Below are 24,213 nucleotides of genomic sequence, written 5' to 3'. Positions count from 1 at the left end.
GAACATGTAGTGACAGGACAACAAGGTTCAGATTAGATGTTAGGAAGTTTAGATTTTATGAAGAAATTATTTGCTGTGAGGGTGATAAGACACTGGAACAGGCTGCTCAGAGAAGCTGTGGATGCCCATCCCTGGCAGTGTTCAAGGCCAGGTTGGACAGGGCTTTGAGCAACCTGGTCTAGTGGAAGGTGACCCTGCCCATAACAGGGCAGTTGAAATTAGATAATCTTTAAGGCCCCTAACATGCCAAACCATTGTGTAAATCTAAGATTCAAGTGGAGAGACCCTCTTCAGCTTTGTGATGGTCTCAGAGCAACAGCAAGTAGAATTTGGGCACACTTCCTAGGCAAAAGAGTACTTGTAATCATCAAAGAACTAACACCTGGTCTTCTCTAACACAGCCCTACTGACAACTCAGCGCACAAAGGACATTACCCAGGATGCAGGTGTCCTATGTACAAGCCCAAGGCTCCTCTTCAACCTTCCTGAATATTTGAGCCCAGCCAAACTGCAAGGCCATTAGGAAGTGAAGAAACGTAAGTCTCAGGTCTAGAGCCCTTCCATATGTTTTCACAAAAAGGTGGCTTACGAAGAAGAGACTATAGAGGAAAAAGCCACTTAAGGCAGGAAAACACTACCGTGCAGCATTCAGAGATCTGCTAAGCTATGTGGAAACAGCTGCTGAATGACGAGCAAGAGCTGACATTCCCTGAAAAGTAGGGCTACCTAAAAGCAAAGCCAAAAAGACTATGTTTAATGAGAAACGGAAATGTCAAAAAGAACAAAACCAACAAGAAACACTACTGAACTGAGTAAGTAATTTCTGCAACCCTACAGACAAAATAGCAAAGGACTGACACCATTCACAACCTGTCCTTCAGTTAGTTTATCTTCTGTAAAACTGCATGAATATGATACACTTTCTTGTCATCTCCTCCCCAGGTTTTGAGTTCAGGGGCTCAGCATCATAGAATCATAGAATAGTTAGGGTTGGAAAGGACCTTAAGATCATCCAGTTCCAACCCCCCTGCCATGGGCAGGGACACCTCACACTAAACCATATCACCCAAGGCTTCATCCAACCTGGTCTTGAACACTGCCAGGGATGGAGCATTCACTACCTCCCTGGGCAACCCATTCCAGTGCCTCACCACCCTAACAGTAAAGAATTTCTTCCTTATATCCAATCTAAACCTCTGCTGTTTAAGTTTGAACCCGTTACCCCTTGTCCTATCACTACAGTCCATAATGAAGAGTCCCTTCCCAGCATCCCTGTAGGCCCCCTTCAGATAGTGAAAGGCTGCTATGAGGTCTCCATGCAGCCTTCTCTTCTCCAGGCTGAACAGCCCCAACTTTCTCAGCCTGTCTTCATACGGGAGGTGCTCCAGGCCCCTGATCATCCTCGTGGCCTCCTCTGGACTTGTTCCAACAGTTCCATGTCCTTTTTATGTTGAGGGCACCAGTACTGCACACAATACTCCAAGTGAGGTCTCACGAGAGCAGAGTAGAGGGGCAGGATCACCTCCTTTGACCTGCTGGTCACGCTCCTTTTGATGCAGCCCAGGATACGGTTGGCTTTCTGGGCTGTAAGCGCACACTGAAGTCAGCTCATGTTCATTTTCTCATCGACCAACACCCCCAAGTCCTTCTCTGCAGGGCTGCATTGAATTTCCTTTTTGCCCAACCTGTAGCTGTGCCTGGGATTGCTCTGACCCAGGTATAGGACCTTGCCCTTGGCATGGTTAAACTTCATGAGGTTGGCATCAGCCCACCTCACAGGCGTGTCCAGGTCCCTCTGGATGGCATTCCTTCCCTCCGGTGGATCAGCCACACACAGCTTGGTGTCATTGGCAAACTTGCTGAGGGCACACTCAATCCCAGTGTCCTTGTCACTGACAAAGATGTTGAACAAGACCAGTCCCAGCACCGATCCCTGAGGGACACCACTCATTGCTGATCTCCAGCTGGACATTGAACCGTTGACCACAACTCTTTGCATGCAGCCATCCAGCCAGTTCTTTACCCACTGAGTGGTCCACCTATCAAATTGATGTCTCTCCAATTTAGAGACAAGGATGTCATGTAGGACAGTGTCGAATGCTTTGCACAAATCCAGGTAGATGACGTCAACTGCTCCACCCCTGTCCGTAATTTCTGTAGCCCCATCATAGAAGGCCACCCTATTGATCAGACAGGATTTCCCCCTAGTGAAGCCCTGCTGGCTGTCACCAAGCACCTTGTTGTTTTTCATGTGCCCTGGCATGCCTTCCGGGACAATCTGCTCCCAGATTTTGCCAGGCACAGAGGTGAGACTGACTGCTCTGTAATTCCCTGGTCATCCATTTTCCCCTTCTTGAAAATGGGGGTTATATTTCCCTTTTTCCAGTCATCGTCCTTTCCTAGCAACAGGAACATCAGACACCATATAACTGAGATTCAAATAAGTATGCCACTACTTAGTCCCTTGCTATCCTGTTTTTCACCTCTCCATTTCTTCCCTACTGGCTCAAACAAGAAGCACGTTGGTTCCTTGTTTACCCCCAGCTACAGCCATCTAATCTAAGAGCAAATTATTACCAAGCTGGAGAAACATGTTTGTACTGTTACTCGTGGATTTTGTTAATATTGCTCAAACAACAAAAGGAAAGTTACGCTAAAACTCCTTTCACAGGATGAATGAACAGATTCCCATCCTTTTACTTGCTTTTGTTTACCACTCTGGTAGCTTCCCCTCACAGTACCACTCTGACTTTCCAGAACCCTATGTGCAAACCAAATTCAAGAAAAGCACATCCTGTCAGCAGTATGCAGGCCTCCCTCTGAAACCCCAAACCACACAAAACAAATGATCCCATTCCCCAGCGTCAGCCTGCCTGACTCAGTCATTCCATCCTGCATTTTTCAACATAAGCCATGAACTGAACTGTTCTCCAGCCTTATGTTATTACTTAATGAGATGCTATTTATACAAAACATTTGTTTATTATTTCAGAGGGTATTTGTACTGAACACCTGATTCTCTTTGTGTTTATATCAGGAGCCTTGTCATCTCCCTTTTCAATGATACAAACCTGTATTATTCATTCATAGAGTTGGGAATTTTTTTAACCAAAAAACCCAGAGCTTGGGGTAGGGGTGCAACATCCCTCCCCAAGAAAATTAAAGACAGCTAAATGTTGAACACAGAACATTTCAACAGAACAACAAGAGAGATGCATACACACAAACTCATCATGTTCAACAGCAAATGAATCTCTTAATGTGCCACACAGTACTTTCCAGAGACACCAAATTATTCACCTGCACTCCCCCAAGTTTTGTCCTGCACTCCCTATGCATGCAATTTATTACTGACCAGGAGCTGGTGCAGTAATAGATGCAGGATTCAGATTCATCCTCATCAGGTATACATTGAGAAGCAGGATTTAAAACATGGCTGCTGTACACAATCATCAGAGGAGCCACAGGAGCAGGTCAGAAGCGGGGAAGACAGCAGTGCCTCCCCTTCTGCTGGCCACAAGACTTTAGATCCGCTTGGCTCTGCTGCCAAACTGTACCCTCTAATAATGTTAGGGTTCTTGCACTGGAGGGGAAATCGTTGTTGACAGCAACCCATCTGCATGGGGTGCTCCAGTTTCCAAAACAAACAATGTTCATGTAAATACAAGGTTAAGAAGCTGGCTAAACAGTCAAAGTGAGCAAACCAAGAAATCCTAACAAAGGAAAAACAACCCTTGGCCACAAATCCTTCCTGAGAACACTACCTGAGGCTGCTGCTTACTATATCTTGTGTGCTCACCCGTGCATGCCTTGTGACTCAGATGCGAAAAGGCAGGAAATTAATCACACTCCTTTCAAAGCTAACAATCCCTCACATCTTCTCCATCTACCTATCCTTTCAAGTTTGAGGAGCTCCACAAAAACACCACCAAGCTATGACAGCAGTCCCCAAATTAACAGAATTATAGAATAGTCAGGGTTTGAAAGGATCTTAAGATCATATAATTTCAATCCCCTCTCCCAATTCTTTCTCAACACCCCTTCACAAAAGCAATAGCATAATTGAGAACATTGGTCTCGCTTCCTTTTTTCTTCTTACTATGCCCAGTTACCATTAGTTGATCCATCCCCATAGCTATAGGCTTTAGAGCAAGCCACCACACTAAAACCATCATAATGGTTTTAAAAATTCAGCCTTTGCTTTGCTGTAGTTTATTGGTCATTGCCACTCAGCCAACAAACAACCAGCAAAGATGCAGCAACTTGCCCACTTGCAGACCCCTCTCTCACCTCTGGTATTTCATACATGGCATAGGTTTATTCAGAAACTAATCCCATGGAAAGGTCTTATTCAAAGTTATGCAAAGTAAGTGAAAATTAAACTCTGGAATACCACTGCAAAGCCCCACAGTAATGAAAGTGGGATTGCTCAGGTATCGCATTCACAAACTGATACAGCCAGGATTTCCTAGGATTTGTAAGGCATTGACTGCTACCCCAGCTGGTGACATCTTCCCACTTCACTGGCAGTATGAAGTCTAAATCAGCAGGGAGTGACACCTTCCTGCAGGACACAACATTCTGAGGAACAGGATGGGTCTGGAAAGATGTAATATATTGGTCTTGCACCCATCTCAGGGCTGTTTCACCTTATTCCTTTCCACATTATGTCCAAATTAACAAAGTTTATAGGCTGATGGCAGTGGACAAGAAAAATGAGATCACCTGACCTAGGGCATAAAACCATGTGCCTAAACCTCTATGAACCTAGTTCAAGTAACATGACTTACTCTGGCAATTTCTGCATTTTGGGCTGGAAAAAAGAAATGAGCTAATATGTACTTGTGTAACATTTAGCTCTAGCTTCCAACTTCTTCCTCAAGTGTCAGAACTCTTCAATTGCAAAGCATTTCTCTGCATTTAATTAGACTTCTAAACATAAATAGTTACACTACTGTAAAATGCATAGAAACTCATATGCAATTAAAGATATGCTAAGCCAAGAAAAGCAAGTGTTTTCCCTGTACTTACTGCATGAAAAGAAAAAAGATAACATAGATTAAGCCTGTGTGCTTTAGACTTGCTTCAAGCTACACTAACAATTCAGTTATCAATTTCAGCAGTATTTGCAAATATTACACTCTCCTGTATCAGGTCCTTACTACTTGAAGGAGGAAATAAGTCAACAGGAGGCTAAGTCAGAAGCTAACATTTAATTATGTTATATAGATTCATTTAAGATTGATTACTTTCTAGATTTGGTGCTAAAGTTTGGGGGGTTATGTAGGTTGCTTTTTTTTTTGCTGTTGGTTGGTCGGGTTTTTTGTAGGGTTTTGTTTGTTTTTCTTTCTAGTTTTCTAGTATATATTTCCTGTGCTAAATGCTAAATTTCAACTGTAACCCACAACAGGTTTTTTAGTTCAAATCAACTCTTAATGATCTCAAATAATACAATACATTCATTTCCCATGAAAAACTGAAAATATGCTGTGGCAAGTGCCAGCTCCACATTTTCCTTCTGGTATCTTAGGCAGGAACTCACAGACCATCCACAAAACACCATTTCACAGAACATTTTAAATGAATTTATCCTGAGGGGAAAGAAAATAAAACCTAATTTTAGAAGCGGCATTAAGTTTTTGCAAGATCTTTGGAGTCTTCTTTTAACCCCAAATGAGCAGCTCCACTAATGAGACTGTGTGGAACCAGACGGAAATCCAGAGCCCAGAAGAAAGAAACATGATCTGATGGTTTTTATTAATTGTGTAGGGCTGGATCCTCTTAAGACACCACATTGTATTAGGAAGCTATGCAAAAGCCTAAAGCAGTCAACAGCCATACACAGTTCTGCACAAGCTATTTTGAGCTATTATGCAGTTATGTGAAAGAGGAAAGACTATTTCCACTTTGCATGTATTTATGTTTTACCCCTGTCATTTCTAAATTCTGTCTTTCCCAAAGCAAGTTTTTTTCCACTGTTTTTTATGAAAACAGATGAGGAGATTCTGGTTTGTGCAGCACCTCCAGAAAACTAAAAATGCTGTGGGAGACAAAGCCTTGTAGGAAAGCCAAGATGAGACACCAAATGAAAATTTCTGATGGAAGACACTGGACAAAGTTCTTTCTTCCTCTCCCAGTTTTTCTCCAAATTTTACATGTATTTGCTTCTCAGATTGCTAGCCTAGGAGTGAGGCATCTTTTGGGCAACATATCCAAGATAAAGAAAAAAATATAGAGTGAATCTTATCTGAATTGTACCTGTTTGATCTGTTTCCCCTTCCTCAGTCCCACCTTCAAGAAAAGATTTCCCAAGTATGTTTCGCTGTGGTTTGGTACAAGGAAGTGATTTACCTACCTGTTCACACAACAAAACGCAACAGAAACACCTAAGACCAAGCAGCACAGATTTTGGCAGGAAACAGGCTGACACCAAACACAACTACATCACAACTCTCTCACCACTGACTCTAGGAAGCACCATTAGACTTCTTTTCAATGGCTTCTACAGCAAACATCAGTTTAGAACTCTTCCACACAACCCAATAGTTCTTCTGTCTCCCCCAGACCTGCAGGTCCTGATGAACTACAGGTGCTGCAAACTACCTCACAGTTCAGTAGTACCCCTCCAGGTATCCTGAAGGATGAAAATTTAAGTTATTGTAATGTCTCTTCAGAGATGATTCTGCTGAAGGAGTTTCTGTAAAGAACCGTGTGCTTATTTGACAATGGCAGTGAGTAACATTTCAAACAACTACTTACTAAAACACATACTGTTATCCTACTTGAGCTGCACATCATACTGACATTGGTCATGTAATGAGCAATGCTTATATCAAAAAAACTTCCTCTTTTAATAAAAATTATCTGTTAACACCGCCAGTCATTTTCTTTCAGAAGTAAAAAAAGCATCATTTTATGTGAACAAGGCCCATTCCTGCATGCAGCCTAGGAGCACTATTTTTTCTGCGTGAGTCATTACTCGGGCACACCCTGGAAGGATGAGGATACAATAAAAAAGGGAGCTGGAGACAGACTCCTGTGGCAATGACACAATGCTAACTGTCCCCAGATCAGAAGGGCTGGCCACCCAGGCAACATGGAAAACATACTAGAGCCGGCCTCTGCAGCACAGTCATGAAAATGAGGGACATTTCCTGACAGGGCCTTATTTCAGATCTGCTTAACTGAGAGCAATTCAATCTGTTATCACAAGTAGATTTCATTCTCCTGAACTAGACACTTCGGAGACTACAGTCTTTTCTCAAGAAAGCGCTAAAAAGATGCTTTAGAAGGAGAATAACACTGAGCTGGATTTGGGTTTAAAGTGTTCCAAGTAAATCTAGGTGTTAAGGGATTTAAAAACTTGCACAAAAGCTGTAATACAACATCAAGAAAGATTATTTATATTGAAAATAAAGACAAAATTTTTGATCTACAACACCGTGCCTCAGAGCAGGAGAACCATGGCCTGTGACACTCTCCAGCTTGCTCACAGAAAGTCAAAACTGTCTTGCTAGACAGAAAATCCTTTTTATAGCAGTCTTGACACTGACACATGAAGGGCTGGTTGTTTCATGCCTTACTTCTATACTTCAAACAGTTTATAATCATTTTGCCCTTACGAGGATCCCAAAAACTTTCTAATTTAAAACTCAATGAGGTGTGCAGCTGGGAGAAACCAGCCTGTGGGCACTGCCCAGCACGAAGACCTCCCAGGTTAACCTTCATCACTTCCTGCACGCTCCGTTACTGTTTATTGCCATTTATTTATGCTCCTTCAGCACGTTCGGCTCCACCTCCACGTAAAATACCCCAGTAGAATGCAAATACATCATCTGTATGGTACTGCCCTTACCCCATACCTGGGTAAATGTACTCATACGGAGAAAGAAAAGCAATCCTCCCCCAGGACCACTCCGAAACAGCAGCTCTGGTTTGGTAATGCAGTCTCGAGACCACTAGAGGCCCCAGTAAAACCATCAAACTTCAGCCTGAGTGACTAACAGCAGTGAAACATGCCTAAATTCCCATAAAATTTGACATACTCTGGAAAGTACAAGGCTGACCACACCAGATTGTGAAGTGTGGATGCAGACGTAAACACCAGCTCAGATGCAGATTATGGGAGCTAATGACACCACGCCAAGTTAGCTAAAGCAGACTCTATGCATCTTCAAGCGTTACAAACCTATCACGGGCAAGTAATTTTATACAATAAATTAGTGGCTGGACCTCTGATTTTTTTCAGTGTGCTTATTCACAAACAATTTTATTAAACAAACAATGTTTTCCCATATGCTGCTTTTACATACAGCAACATAGGGCTGGAGGAACACCCTTGAGGTTTGCCTGCAACTGTCAGCCCATTTAATATTTTAAGGAATTTAAACTGTAGCAGAAGACAAATGGACTGCAAACGTTCAAAACACGTAGTACTCCTCCCGGGAAGGAACAAAAAATTTCATTGTATGGCTCCAGTAGTTCATCTAGGGCTCTGGTAGAGTCTCTCTTTTCCTCCTTTTCGAACAGAAGCTGAATAGAAACAGGAATGAGAATTGGCTCTGCTATCACCCAATCACCAGACTCCCCTCTATGAATACATTGAGGCTGCATGAGAAGTTATTCACTGACAACAACATAGGCTCTCTCTCACCAGTCAATAGACATGTCTATCAAAGGTCAACTTCATGGCCATCTGGGAGGACCAGCTATGGTGGAAAAAGGCTGCATGGTGTAGGTCAGAACTGGAGATCAAACTGACACTGCTGCCTGACCAGCTGCAAACTTTTTATTGTAGAAAAATAATAAGCATGGCTTCTTTGTCCTCCCAAGATACATGAAGGAGTTCCTGCTGATCTGTATGTTTGGCTTAGCTCTCATACAGATTAAATAGGTAGTAACTCATTTCAAGCTCTTATATTTAAGAGGAAGACATATACATTATTTGAGTCTTGAAATATGTCATTCCAAATAAATTTTGCAGTGTTTGCTTAGCTTTGTGCATCACTTGAAAAAAGACAGAGGAAGCTTTTAAAACTAAGAGTCAGTTTTTACAGCATCATTTTTACAACTTCATTTGCTTAGCACAGTGGTACCACTGATATGGCTTCTCATAGCCTTTGCTATTTTCATGTAATTACAGATTTTCTGCTACCTATATATATATGTACAAAAGCATACCTCTTGCCATTGCATGGTCTTAACAGAAAAATATGAAGTTTCATAAATGATTACTGAAAGCAATCTTTAAAAAAAACAACTCACAATCAGGTGGAAAACATTCCCAAGTTTATCAGATTTTATCCCAATTGGTTGTGTTACCACTAAATGCAAATTCACTACTGGCAAGTTTAATGATGAAGGACAATTATTTCAGCCAGAAATTCACTTTCCACTTGATGATGGTCCCTGCAAATTTTAAAAGCACAACATTTTAAACAGAAAATGTCTATAGCCTGCTCCTGAAAGGGCCATACAGATATATATTTTATACAGGCAGCCTTCCGCTTAACAGATTGCTTTGGAGAAATATTTTAAAAGCACTATGAAGTGCTCTATTAGAAATAGTGGGGCACTAGTAAGAATAATTTCATCACAGAAGTCTCTAAAACAATTGACAGTGTTACCCCCAATGGAAAAAACAGAAAGGGTCAGCAACAAGCGCAGTACCATCCCCCAAGCACTTTGGCAGAGTCTGTAGGAGTAACCATTGCCTCAAATCTGGTAAAAAGAAAAAAAACAAGAAAAAGTGATACATTATCAAGGACTAATACCAGTCAGGCACCAACACTGCAGAAGAGACTGGAGGTAGGGGAGAGCTTCATTAGTATTCTCTGGTTTTCTTCTCTCTTATTAACCCATTTAGTCAAATTATTTGGAAAAAACAAAAAACAAAACAAAAAGACAAACAAAAAAACCCAAAACCAAACATATTTAGGCCTGTTAAAAATTCAAGTCTACCTGATCTCCTGTCTGTATTTTAGACAAGCCTCTCAATACTTATATAGAAAATGGCAGGATGAAAGAAGATTAGCAGGTAAGAAAATCAATTGTATGTCCTCATCCTCCTGTTTCATCTCCAACAACAACTAAACAGTTCTTTCAATTAATTATTCTTTGACTTAAACTGAAATGACAAGAGTAGATTTCATTTTATTTCACCTAGATTATATGTTCAATGACTTTGAAACATTAGATGCATTCTCTTCTGCTCAATGTCCTAAAAAAACACAAAAAAGAAACTGAAAAATATCACCAGTTCTTATCTAGAAGCTTTATAACCTTGAGTTTATATGTAGAAAGTTTCCCTGCACCACCACAAAATGCCATGGAAACCAAGAAAGACACAAACTTTATGATTTATATACATACGGGTTTATATGGGTTTCAATGTTAAAGATGAAACAATACAATAAAAAGCAAAACATTTCCAACTAAGAGAATAAATGGTAACAAAACATTTCCATATGAGCGACATTTCTTCCTGGCCTGACATCTAGTGCTTAATTTTTTATACTTTGCAATAGCAAAGTATAACATCTCTATCATTTTCAGGGAAGAAACAAAGACAGACCCCAAAACAGCTAGAGCACAATCACTGCAATTAATTTTTTAGGGGTGGAGGAAGAAAAGTAATGCATGAAATCATATCTAGTCCACCAATGGGATTTTGACTGACCTGATAAAACATGTCTCTAAACTTTTTAATGTGCATATTTAAGGCTGACAAGTACCAAAGCTTTGAATAAAAAAGCCATGTAAATGTATCCATTTTCTTGGGGAGCTATGGAGAAGGGCAGAGGAGAAACACTGTGATGCATTTCATTATGCACACATCAGACAAAGTTTCATCATTCCACTAAAATACTAAAGCCACAGTAAACTACCATTAAGACAAAGATGAAACTAAATCCTCCATGCCTACATCATATTTTAGATGCACACCAAAGAACACTAAGTCATTTACAGTGTTCGCTCATGTAATAGCCAGATTTCCCTCAGATTAGGGGGATATCATACATATTTATAAGTCTCTACAAACTGCAGCTTGCCAACAGCAAAGCCTGTAAAGCAGCAATTTTTTAAAGCAGGAGTTAACCCAACCTTAAGTGTTCTGTATCACACTTGCAGGCAGGATCTTCTTAGGTCTTTAAAGTGTCGCACATTACAAAAACACATGAGAAGTCTGGGTGCTGACTCAGAAGTCAAAACCTTGAATCAGATGGCATAAATAATTAACCTTTGCTACCTGCTGTGTGGCTGTTCACCTGCATGAAATGTGCAGGCAGGGGAGAGAGATAAGAATGAAGATGGAGTTAATTGCATTCCAGCTCCTAAAAACTTGTTACCTTGTAGCTTTTAATTGACCTGGTTGTGCAGACTTCCGCACTGCCTTCCCTGAACTGCTTGCTTACTGGCTTCACGCTTTTTTCCCCACCTTCCTTCCAATAAAGGTTAAACCAAGAGTGATTCACAAACTGGATTCCTTTGCACCTCTCCTGTCTCTGACAGAGATAGTCAAAATGTCAGAGTTATGTAATGCTGACAGAAACGTGACTAACTGAAAAACAGGTTTGAAAAAAGAATGTAAAACTTTTACAAGTATGATCACACACCAGAACAAAGTCGTACATCCTTCTCAAGCTACGGCAGCCTTTCATCATCTCTAGAAGGTACTGCTTTATCACTGCTTATAGCAACTACATTACAGAAGTCCAGCTGCAGAAAACAAGCTAACAACAAAAAGCACTTTGGACCAATTTACCTTCCCAGCAAGAGGTGCCAGCACAGTCTGATCACTTGGCTACACGGCAGAACCCCTACCCTGCGTTTCAGCATCAGTGAGAAGGCATCTTGCAGATACTAACTGGGAAGAGTTTTATCAAGATTAAAGACTCAGCTAAGAAGACACATACAATTGAGACCAAAAGGCATACCAAGCCAAGTCAAACTAAAGACTACTTACTGTTCACCATGCCCAGACTGCCCAAAGCCAAGACTTTTCAAATGACTGAGAAACACATTAGCTTGAATACACCAGTGCAGACAAGACTGTCATTTATAAAGATGCCTGATCCATCACCTAACTCAAGCTATGAAAATGGAAATGTACCACAGACTTTTTTTTTCTGTCAAGGGAATACCATGTACTGGGACACATAAGTCTCCAGATGCCAAAAGGCACAAAGGCAGATGTCTAGACAACTCCTAAGGGCTGAACATCTTTATAAAGCCTACATGACTCATAACCTTCTAAAATCCACTGTTATAACACTTTCTCCCCTGCACCATACAGGGAATTTTATGTCTTATGTCACTTCTAACAGCATCTGCATGTTGTGAAGACTGTGTTCAGAGCCAGCTTTAAATCCAGACTTCATGATTTAGCCCCTGCTCTGTCTCTCAAAGACACTTACCAAAGCACATTCCTTACAAACAAACAGAAGAGTATTTGGATATTTAAGGGCTTTCCTTGTTTTAAAACAGATGGGAGACCAGCAAGTGTGTGCCCCTCCACTGTTACCCAGGGGGTTCAAATGCAGCTCCAAAAAAGATGAGTTCTGATCCTATGTGATATTGTGGCACATAACAGCAAAGACATCACACATTTCTCAAGATCATGGTTTAAAAGACCACCAACAAAACAACAAAAAAAAAAACTCCAACAAAAAATCTCCAACAAACCAATCCACCACACTTGAATGTCTTACCTGGAGATAGCTCTAAAATCAAGGATACATTTATAGAAAACATTTCAAGATGAAAGTATCCTATCAGAAGCAAGTAGGTAGGGTTTTGTTGGTGTTCCCCCTCTCCTTTCCCCCCCCAAAAAAAAAGTACATTGCACTGCATGTACTTCAAACAACCACATTTTATCATGTGAGAACATGGAGGGATCTACCTTCATTCATTCAAACACTACTACTCTGGAAATAGGAATCCAACACCAGCACAAAAAAAACAATCACAGAAGAAACTAAACACCAAAGAACTCTCTCTTTACTAACAGAAGTAGATGGCATGGTCTGTCATTAAACCCTGGTATAGTCCTGCACTCTAAGTCACAAGTACTACAAAAGGCAGTAATTAAATGATAACATTTATCACTGAGTGCTTTCTAGTTACTTTCTCAAAACCTGAAGTTAGAGGATGGGACTTACCAGAATTTAACCTTCATATTTAAATGGGAAAAAAAATTTAAAAAATCAATGAATTGCACTTGTGGTGTTGTTAACTCTCACTCAAAGCAAGTTTACCGAAACTGTCACCTTGAATAACGTCCTTTGTACCCTACATTCAAACTACCCACACTGGAAACTGTAGAGGGAAAGAGCTGAAGGGGATGGTATTTTATTCTTTCTACTCTTTATCCTGATTTAGCTAGAATTTCATCCCAAAAGATACTGCCAATTTTCCTAGTATCTCTCTCATCCCATTTCAACATATGCTGTATGAAGATCCCAGCATCCCCAACTATTAGGACCATAATGTTTTAAGCTCTTACATCGTTCTTTCACATACTTCTAGCAAGCCACGTGAACACTTCATGTATCTACCAAAATCTCCTATAATATGCAGCCCATGAGGTTTCTTTCATTAATTTTCTTAGCAAAAATTTTATTGAAACTGTCAACACAAAGCAGTGTATTTATAGCAACTACCAGAAAAGCTGAGTTTAAATGGTGGCTCAGTCACCCCAGAAAAGCAGTGCCTGCAAAGCTACACAACCCAAAATAGACTGAAACATCATCTTCCAACTGAGCTGATGTTCTGCAGAAACAAGCTTTCCAATAAAGCACCAGAGCTTCCTCCTTTATTCCAAACACTGAACAGACACCCGAAAGCCAGAACAACTTTGAATGAGTTTAAAATGACTAATCGTTTCCTCTATTATTATAGAGAGTTTATGTTACCTCTTAGATATCTTGTTCGTGTTACCATGCGAGCTAGTTCCTTCTACTGCAGTACGAGAGCATTTGGTGCAAAGCTCTGGCTTTAAAGCTATGGGCTTATTAAAAAAAGACAAACAAACAAAAAACCCACCAAACCAGAAAACAAAAACCACCACACTACCAAAGCTCACAACTAAACAAAAGCCCTCACTTGTCTGAAGGAATCAAGTTTGCTTCTCGGCTAAACTAGATCCACACTGCTCATGACCAGCCCAAAGACTCTAACAATAAAGAAATAGATCTAGCAGATTTTAATACTGCTGTTTCTGGATGGAACTTTTTTCTCCCTTGCTGAATAATTTATTCATTAAAGAACACAGTTTCAGGGAAGGCTAAACTATTCATGAATTCAGGCTGAACTTACAGAAGAGTTCGTTTGAGGACAACCCCCTCTGACTTGCATGGAAATGAACACGGGAGTTCAAAATGAACTATTTTGATCATGACAAAAACATTCAGATGCTGGATGCAGGGAATAAAAGCCAAGGCAACAAAGGGCTACATTCAGCCGTAATACGGTGAAAGTAGTTCCCAATCGCCAAATGGTTACAGCACTCTGCTGGCATGCAGCAGATTCAGGTTGAAATCTCCTTACTCCTTGGCCAACAGACTAATCCTTCTTTATGCAGGTTTATGTTTTGGACGGCCACGCTGAGCTGGCGGCAGGGCCACCCGCTTGCTGGTCCACAGAGCCAATGGGGAAGTGCAGAGTGGGGCCACAGTTTCCTCTTCAAGAATCATCAGCATTTAAGCCAGGCTTAGACTCGTCTTTCACCATGTGCCCAGTTGCCCTTAATTACTGCTGAGCATGAAACACGTTCATGCTCCAAGGGAGACCTGAGGTCAAGCCTCAAAGAGGTAAAAAAAGGGATTCAACAAAAGACACAAAGGGACATGCTGCTGGGGACGAACACAGGCTGCTCTCCTCTCACACTGCCTTCCCAACTCGTTCCCCTGTGGCTCTTGAGTTTAAAAACACAAACCACACAGGCAAGAAGCCCAAGCTAAACCACTCAAATATGAGGTCACATCAGTCAAATTAGCTTAAAACTAGCCAAATTGGGGTTTTCTGTGTTTCTGTAAGATTTCTCTCATTTCCCCCACAATACTTTATTAAACTGCCACATTTTTTCTCCTTAAAAGAAAAAAAGGAATATTCCCACATGTGTGCCACCAAATGCACAAATGTAAATTTTTTGTTTCTCTTTTCATGTTATTAAAAACCAACAAACCCAGTCACTGCAGAACCTTGGGAGAGGGCATGTCTGGGCCACATTCACATTTTATTAGCACCTAGAGGCCAACAGCCCTGGGAGCAGAAATACTGTAAAAACAATAAATGAATGGTAAAAAGCACCAGGGAAAGGCATTCGTTTGCACATTGGGGTGGGGAGGCAGCAGAGTACAAACAACAGGCAGAAATTGTTCTTTTTCCTTTCTGTTTAGCTTTCTGCATAATCCCATTAAACAGCAGTAATTCAGAAAACAGAGTTAAGTTCCTCTAGCACAGGCCACTTGGTACATGCCCCTCATTCAAAAGCAGTTGGAGCACAATAGTAGGAACGTTATTCATTATTTCCTATTACTTAGGGTGGGACGAAATGCTACTCAACAAGCCCATGTATCACATACCACATCTACAATATGTACACTAAAATTAATATCCTGGGGAGGAAGGGGTTTGAATCATTTAATGCCAGTGCTTATAGGGTAAAATAGTAAGAAGTTAGATCCAAAACTCATCAAATTAATCAAAGTTATGGGCAGGAGAATGCTACCAAGTGACAGCAGTGAGATCATGATGCAATACTCTGATTAACACCAGTAAAGGTGAGTCTATGTGTGCACAGCAAAGCAAGATTACCAGCCCAGGGTATTTTGGGAATCCATGTTCTAATACATGCTCTAACTGCAGCATTTCAAGCCCTCAGAAATAGGCTCAAACAGCTCCTGTTATTGTGTTATCTTTATTGGAGAGAAAATATCGTGTCACAGGTGTAATTTCTTACCTAGAAAGTGGCCATTCATGCACAACTACTCGTTTAGTACGCACACCGCTTTCATGAGGCATTATACCCAATTACGTACCAGCAGGGATGCTGTTAGTGATTACTGAAAAGACTAGATGTTTCCAGCTCTATGGCTTCAGACACAAACTTGCAATCAGCTGAAAATGCTGCCCCATTTACCCAAGCCTGTTCATCTCTTGCACCTTTTTGATCAATCTGCAAGTTTAGACCCCCTGATGACAATGAAAAATAAATATCAAAAAGGAGTCAGCCGCTAAGGTTGAGCTGAGTTCTGCATTTCTCCCCTACGATGGTTTCTGTGAATTGCTTTTCCCACCCACTGCTGACACTGCCCAAGCTGGCAGGACCCCCAGATCCATCTCCGAGTCCCAAGTGGGTGCATCAGCAGCCGCTTTGCACAAGAGAGCAGGCAGAAGCAAAGGAAAATCTCCACCCTGCAGCACAGCTTTTTCAATCACCAGTCAGCAAAAAGACTTCTAAAAACAAGATTGAGACAATGAAAGATCTCAGTGATATGATAGGAGCCAAAACTGCCTTTTTTTCTCTCTGTGTGTGTGTGCACACAAATGAATCTAAAGTTCCTGTCTGATAATGTCTTCCAGCACTCAACTCCCAGCCAGTGGCACATGCCAGGCTGGGGTGGAGAGCTGCAGGCATTCATAGTTCTAGCTGGAAGGACACTCAGTGCTTGTCAGGATCAGTCTTACTTCCCAATTTCCACTCTAGTAATAGCTACTGCAGAAGGAGATGGGAGAAAATAAGTTTATTCGTATTATGCATGAGAAAATTTGTATGGTTTAGTAAAAATCAGTATTTGAGGTATCTTTTCTGCTGTTGATTCTGGATTAGTGCTCTGCCCAAGCAGCAAACCTGGTTTTTTGCAGGCATTGGGATCTCTCATTCCCCTGTACACTCCCCCCCACCCCACAAAAAAAAACAAACAAGCAAAACCAACACAAAAGAGAGCTGCTTTAAAAAATAGGGGAAGAAAAAAAATGACAACTTTTAGCATTTTTTCCCACAGTTCTCCCCCTCCCCCAGCAAGAGCATGGCTCTAAATACATAAATAGCCTGGCAAGTGTGTAGTATAAACCACACCCCATCTCAGGGCCAGTGTCTTAAAGGAAACTATTAATACTGAAAAACCCAGGGATGTGGAGAATGCGATAAGGCTTGCACTTGACGTATTTCTGTATCTACTTTTGAAGGGCACCAAGTACCTCATGAAAATGCTGTCCCAGTTGCTTCCCCCCATTTTATTTTTCATGGGCAGAGACTTTTCAACAGCTTTCCCACCCTCACTGTTATTTTGCTCCGCCTGAAGCCATGACAGCTTTTAATAAGGAACACTGGCTAACAGGACATACAGCCTGGGGTTTGAGGGAGGGAGGGTTCCCTCCAGAAAGCCCCATACAAAGAGCATTCCAGAATATTAAAGCAGGGAGATGCACAGAGCACATCATGCATGACCCAGGTCCCACTCACTGCAGAGGGGTTCACTCCAACACAAGAGGTACTTGGCCACCCCAACTCCCAGCTTGCTCCAGGTTTCCAGAGCAATGGTACCAGCAGGAGCTGCAGTCTCCCCTTGTGCAAGTGGACATTTGACATCCAGAGGGTACTAGAGGATACCACATTTCCAGATACAAAAGAAAGCAAATTGCCAGGCAGTGCACACTATTTCTACAGAGCTCACTATTATAGTTATAGGAAGTTGCCAAGAAGTAAGATCTCAGGAAGCTGAGAAGAGGAACCAGAGATGTGTGGGACTAATAAGAATCAGAAGAGTTACAAGACTGCTAAAAAAGAAAGAACAACAACAACAAAATAATAAACCCTTAAGGGCAGGATTAAACTTGCACTTCAGCTATAAAGACATCTAATCCCTATGTTCAGAGATGGGGAACTAACACAGAATTTCTCTCCATAGCTGAATTTTAAGTTTTGTTCTGCCAGAGCTGGATATATCTGCCTTTCACCGTCACTTTCTGCTGTTGCTGCACACTTTAAGGGATAGGTGAGTGCCAGCCTCAGCACCCCCATAAAAACAGTGAGCATTTTGCTGTGCATTGAGTGAACAACAGGGAAACAGAACAGGACTCCCCAAGAAGCCATGACTTTGCTAGGTCTGCTGAAGCTGAAAACTACAAACTCAGCCTGTGCTGTTCTGTGTCTGCTGAAAGCCTTTGAAGTAAATTCTTTGAAGTTGGCCAGAAGCAGCTCTGAATTGGAGAGAGCTTGAGCAGGGTGGCTGGGGGGCCAGCTGGGGGGACTCCAGCTCTCACACAGTTGAGTCCAAGCTTGGATTTAGCAGATAAAATGTGCATTTTTTATTTTTTAAAGTAATGGTTCCTTTTACAGGTCAAAAATGAGACTTAAATCCTAACTTACGTTCACAAGGTGACCAAGATGGTCAAATTGCAAGCTTCAACAAGTGTAATGAGACATGGAAGTATACACTTAGTTCAGTCTCTCCCACTACTGCAAGTATCATCTCTTGAAAAACCATATCTATGACAGGATTGGACTAGGCACCAAAACTGTTCACTGTACGTATTTCTGCAGAAATGACTGAAGCACCCTCTCCCCCCACCCCCCCCTAAAAAAACCAAACAAAACAACCTCCCTGCAGCATTTCTGCTACAAGAACAAATGGAACACTTCATGCAGGTTTGATTTTCTTAGGGACCAGTAAGAGTGGAAGCCATTTAAAACTGGCCTTTTCTGGAATCTGCAAAGGGCATCTCTGATCCTCACTGTCAGTATGTAACCTAGTCAGACAGTCTGTATAGTCTTAAGGGTTACAACTTTGAAGAGCAGAAATAGTAAGTCTGGCTTAAAGTCACAGCCTCCCTGAAAACCCTGATGCACTGAGGCCCAAGTGTACATTATGCCTCTGAGCAAGGGGCAAAGGAGTATGATGATAATGATACAAACATCTGAAAGTATTACTCATTAGAAAAATTTCATTCTCCTTATGATGGCTGAGAACCAAGGGAACGGAGGCAGGAACTGCAGCGCTGAACATACACAAGCAGACAGTCTTTTAGCAAACTGCTGGGAATTAGTGAAGTTTCTCTTGCACTGAGTAAAGAATCAGGCACAGCAGGCAGCCAGGCTTTGGGCAACAGAATTATGAAGGCATTAGATATATTTTGATTCTTTTTTAAAATAAATTACAAAACATAGTTAAAATGAAACCAGTTGCATGTGGAAGACTGCACCAGGAACAAAGTGCCTGAGATTTCAGGACACTGGGTTTAGTAATACTCAAGTATTGCTTCTGTTTTTCCTTCCCAAAAGCTGTACATTCTTTAATGCAACTCATTTCCCTCTTTATTTAGGGCTTATTGCAGAAGTGTTTTCCATTTAGTCCCCAACCAGCTGCACATAAGTACCAAGAGAAGATTTTTTTTCCCCAGTGTTAAGGTTCTCTTGCTGCATTTTATAACCGCTACTTTCAGGCCTTTTTTCCAAGCCAGTACTTTTAATAATTATGATAAGGAAAAGGAACCTGTCAACACTACTTCACCTTTATTTGCTCTGCTAATTTTGTGGCTTTCCACAACAGTAAAAATCAAATAATTCTCGATTTTGAAACCTAAAAAAAAGGTGTTTTTTTTTCTTTAGAGTCTGCCATGTAACAGATTAAGCTTTAGAGTACACTATGATTTGAAACATCAGAGCACACAAATCAGCAAAGTTTTGTACTGAAAGGGAAAAACGTTTCCCTGTGATAAAAAAAAACTATGCTGGAGTTATTGTACAGCCCCAGATGTAAAGTTCTTGTAAGCCTGCTACAAACAATGCAACAGGTTTCTATGTTACAGTGGCTTGGTGATTTGTACATACACTTTACAGAGTTTGCAAGACAAGTTGCCAGTATTACTCTATTTAACCTCACTGCTTTATTTTTTCATTACTTCAGATCTGCCATTTGAAATGACTTAACAGTTCCACTAAGTTGCTTTTAGGGACACTTTTCAGTCACCTGCCTACACTTGAGAGAAATTACATGAGGAAATACTACAGTTATATTGCAGGAAGAAGAGATTACTCAAAATAAGCACAGCAACATATAAGTAAAAATATGTAACTGGCCTGCTGACCATGGCCAGATATTAAAGCCACAGAGATCCTTATGCAAAATACCTTTAGTCAATGTCACACTAAAACCACCTAGTACTATTTTAACAGCTTTCAGTTTCAACAGTGTTTAAAACATGGATCTTAGCACCAAGGTCTCCAGGACAGCCTCCAGACATAAGAACTTATTTTCCTTAAGGACGCTATTACAAACGAATAAAAAGACTTTGAACTAGACCCTGAGCTAAGCCCTCCAAAGTCACTTCCTCTACGCTTGTGTATTTAGCATGTCATCAACACAATGAGCCAATAAATTGCTGCCCTTTCCTTCCATGCTTTGTTTTTGAAAGCTTCATTGTATTTTATTTCAGTTTATTTAAGCAAGATTTCTATCACTGCTGGTAAAGAAACAGGCAAATCTTGTTATCTTTGCAAATATTAAAAAAGCCTCTGAAAATACATCTATGTGTATTAATTGCTCTGACCTTAAAATTTAACAACTTAAAACTTGTTTGTTAACTCTCATCAGCAACCACCAATCAATAAGACTTTAAACCTTGACAAGTTATGGAAATCAATTACATCATCAGGAGCAGCACTTCACGATTTCATTTTTTTCCTGACAGTCTTGGAGATCAGCAATAAAGCCAAGCAAAACATCAATAGCAACACTATTACCGAGTGTGCAATGCTCTCATGAACATGCAGCCCTTGGGAAAATCTTCACACAAGAAGAAAAAACTTCATGTTAATGACAAAACTTAATTCAAGGGGACTTCCTGCAACCCTGCAGACACTGCATTTGAAGAACAGATCTGACAGTAGCTCCCAGACATTTTCTGGATCAGCTGCCTGGGTTCTGATGGATACACCAGGGTCAGCAAAAATTGTTTTGATGACTTTTTTCTATTGCATATGCTTCCTGAATTACCCCAGATACTCAAAATAGAGACAAGTGACATTTTCTCAACCAACTGCTTACATGCATTATTGCTTTCACAGGTCATTTGATAAGTTCCTGTTTTTTCACTGTTTCTGCTGCAGAGTGGGGATGGTAGTTGCTGAACTTCCAAACTAATTTTGACTTTAAGAGCAACAACAGAGGAGAAAAAGAAAAAAGGGGGAAGGGGATGGGGTGGCAAGGGGGAGGGCAGGGGGGCAGCAGAATACCAGTAGTTTTAGCACAGGTATCCCAAAAATACAGAGGAATTCCAAGCCACCTCTCTTCCCAAAGTGCCATAATGCAACAGCAAACACGAGGAGTTTAGTTTGGTAAGGGAAGAGCTGCAGCAGAGCTGGGAACTGTTTGCTGTTTGCTTCCCTGGTTGTGGGTAAACATCCAAACATTTGTATGACTAACTGAGCCTCATCATTAGAGTTGTGTGTAAACGTCCCTATATCAAAACATTTCATCTGCATATATTTAGAAGAGAGGCTTTTGCTGCCTTTTTTTCTTTTTTTTAAATTTTCCTCCATAAGCATGAAAGGAGCACAGGTTACTTTTATCCTCCCGTTACTTTTTCAGGTATAAATTGATAATTACAATATGGTCAACAATAGTTCAAATAAATGAAAATAAGTTAAATACACCTAACCTACCTCCAACTACAAACAAAAAGGCTTGTTTATATTATGAACACTTGTATACCGTCCTTTCTGCAGCAGCTCAGTACTATTACTTTGACACTTAGAGCAGGAAGAGATGGCAAGGGGCAATGTGAGAACAGAACTTCTCTTTAACTTTGTTCTTCCCACTCAAATTTGTGATTATTATTTTGGGCCTTTTTAAAGGACAAAGTCTGCATTTTGTGGTCTGCTCTATGTGAGCGGAAGAAGCACTTCTCTCTGGAGGAGATTATGGACACGGGGCAAGCTTGCCTGATTACACATAGCACTTCAATGCCTGCCATCGCAGCCAGTCTGGTGCCCTATCAGTCAGGTCCAAATTTCTGCCTTCCCAGATGGTACACGTTGCAAACCTCTCCTCTGCTCCACTGCCACTCTGCTTTCAGGTGCTGGATGTCAGCAAACTGAGAAGCACTGAGATTCACTGCGGAAATTTACATGTTAGTGAACCCAGCTACCAACCCAGCCCCTGCCAGGCAAGGCAGGTCATAAATTACCACAATAGATTTTGTGAAAGGACATTTCATATCCTTAGGAGAATCTCTTCTGCATCCCCCTCTGATCAATGTAACCCAAACACAAGTCCCAGCTCAGAAGCCGCATGCAACAGCACCCTGGGAAAGGAAACTACAGCAGTAAAAGAGCCCCAGGTTCACCTCATCTAATATCCCTCCTTAACTATCTCCCAGCAAACCAGGACTCGAAAAGACAGAATGGGTTTTTCCTACTACTTTTGTTCAAAAAGTTGCTAGCATCACATTGCAAATGGATGCTGTTCCCACAAAGAAAAATTCAAGGATTAAAAAAAACCCACAAAAACTCTGAAGAAAATTTACACTATCTCCATTAATTTTCACATAGCCCTTCTTCATAGGTACAGATAAACACAAAAGAAAGGTGGAGTGGACCCATATGGACATAACATTTACAAGTGAAAACATCTGGAAACAGTAGCTTAAGACTGTCAGAGCTGGAGAGAGGACTTGAGCCTGTCATAGTTGTTACTAACTGGTAAAGACTAACAGGCTTTAAAGTCTGTCCCCTAACTAGAAATCCTTGCCAAAATGTGTAATAAATGTCTCAGGCAACATGAGTATTAAAGCCTCAAAAGAAATGAAATGTGTTTGGGGAAACAGATAAGAGCCTTTGGATAAAATAAACAACTAAGAAACAAAAATTAATTCCCTAACGTAAACTGGAGGAGGATGAAGATTTTGCCAGTAGATTCCCATGTTCTGACCTCTGTGTGAACCCTAAGTAACCAGTCCACAATTTCTAACAGCAAAAAGAATGGAAAGCACATAGGAAGATACTGAAGGAACCCAGCCATTCCAAGGTATATTAAGCAGTCAAGGTACAAGTCAACCAAAGAAAAACATACCCTGCACAAAGTTGCAGCCCTCTGTTGCAAATCACAGAAATACTTCACTGCAAACATTACAGGTGGAGAAACACAAGTCACAGACCCTTACATGCCTTAGCGTCCAGGGCCTGATTTCTTCTGCAAAGGTTTCTGCCAAAAAACAAAGCTGTGGCATTTAGCTGAATTATCAGTTCAAGGAGAAAAAAACAGTTTGATTTAGAAGTGCCATGAACTGGAGACTCTACTGCACCCCCATGTTAATGGTTCCATAGCTTAATCAGTTTTAGCATAATCACCTGTATCTACTCCAAAAGAAAATGTGTTGACAGTCAAATATTCAAAGTATTTCAGTATACTTGAATGCATGGATTTTTTTCCAGCTCATGATGAAATAAAGAACAAAGCAGGGACAGGCTGGTGTTAAATGAAAATGGGGTAAATATTGGAAAGTCTGAAATAAACTTATTGATCATCAGCATATTGTCATTACCATCATGCTGAGCTTTGATTTGCTCTATTAAAATAGGTCAGGCGTTTAACTCCAATATTGGCATTTGATTCTAGATTTATGGTGATAGCTTCTTATGTGGTGCCATATCATCTAAAACATTATGAAGATAAAACTTTACCATGTCTATCACAGAATGTAGCCGACTACCCAATTTTGGTTGCTGCCGAAAGGTGCAAGCCTACCTCCTGTCCTCAGACTGCCCTTAATAAGGCACAGTCACTCACCTGACTGCACAGCAAATTTGTTTAAGGAGATAATTCGGCGGAGAACTTCCCTGTCAGAATAATGGGAATAGCTTTCTGCTAGTTCAGCTATCTCATGCAGCCCAACCTGAGGACAGACGTGGGTCAACAGAATGAAAAGAAGCAGTTCATGTGACTGAGTGACAGCAAGGAAGTAGATGGCTATTAGATTGGCTCAGCTGTTTCATAAAGCAAAACCCTTTTACAAAAATAAGGAAAAGATCTAGCGCTTACCCATCTCAACAGCAACTGAGGTGGGAAAATGTTTGCTTTCTACCAGCAACATATATTTCACAGAGGTGACAAATATTTCAATGAGGTAAAGAAAGTACACAGAACAATTTGCCTCTTTTTCTGTCTGGTGAAAGCTCTACCCATTGCCTACAAAATAAAAGCATATTCT

The 24,213-nt window shown here is 40.9% G+C and overlaps 1 protein-coding gene across 1 annotated transcript in view; it reads right to left on the bottom strand.

Annotated features, from left to right (window-relative positions):
* The window catches only part of LOC101880716 (protein tyrosine phosphatase receptor type J), a 72,264-nt gene that overhangs the window by 26,479 nt on the left and 21,572 nt on the right, over nt 1-24,213 (bottom strand). Inside the window, exon 2 of the mRNA XM_034061314.1 lies at nt 23,793-23,898. Coding sequence (XP_033917205.1) covers nt 23,793-23,898 — 106 coding nt within the window. The remainder of the gene's footprint in view (nt 1-23,792; nt 23,899-24,213) is intronic.

Source organism: Melopsittacus undulatus, chromosome 4, assembly GCF_012275295.1.
Source record: "Melopsittacus undulatus isolate bMelUnd1 chromosome 4, bMelUnd1.mat.Z, whole genome shotgun sequence".
Classification (NCBI taxonomy): domain Eukaryota; kingdom Metazoa; phylum Chordata; class Aves; order Psittaciformes; family Psittaculidae; genus Melopsittacus; species Melopsittacus undulatus.
Note: the sequence above shows the minus strand (reverse complement) of the source record. Positions and strands in the feature narration are given on the sequence as shown.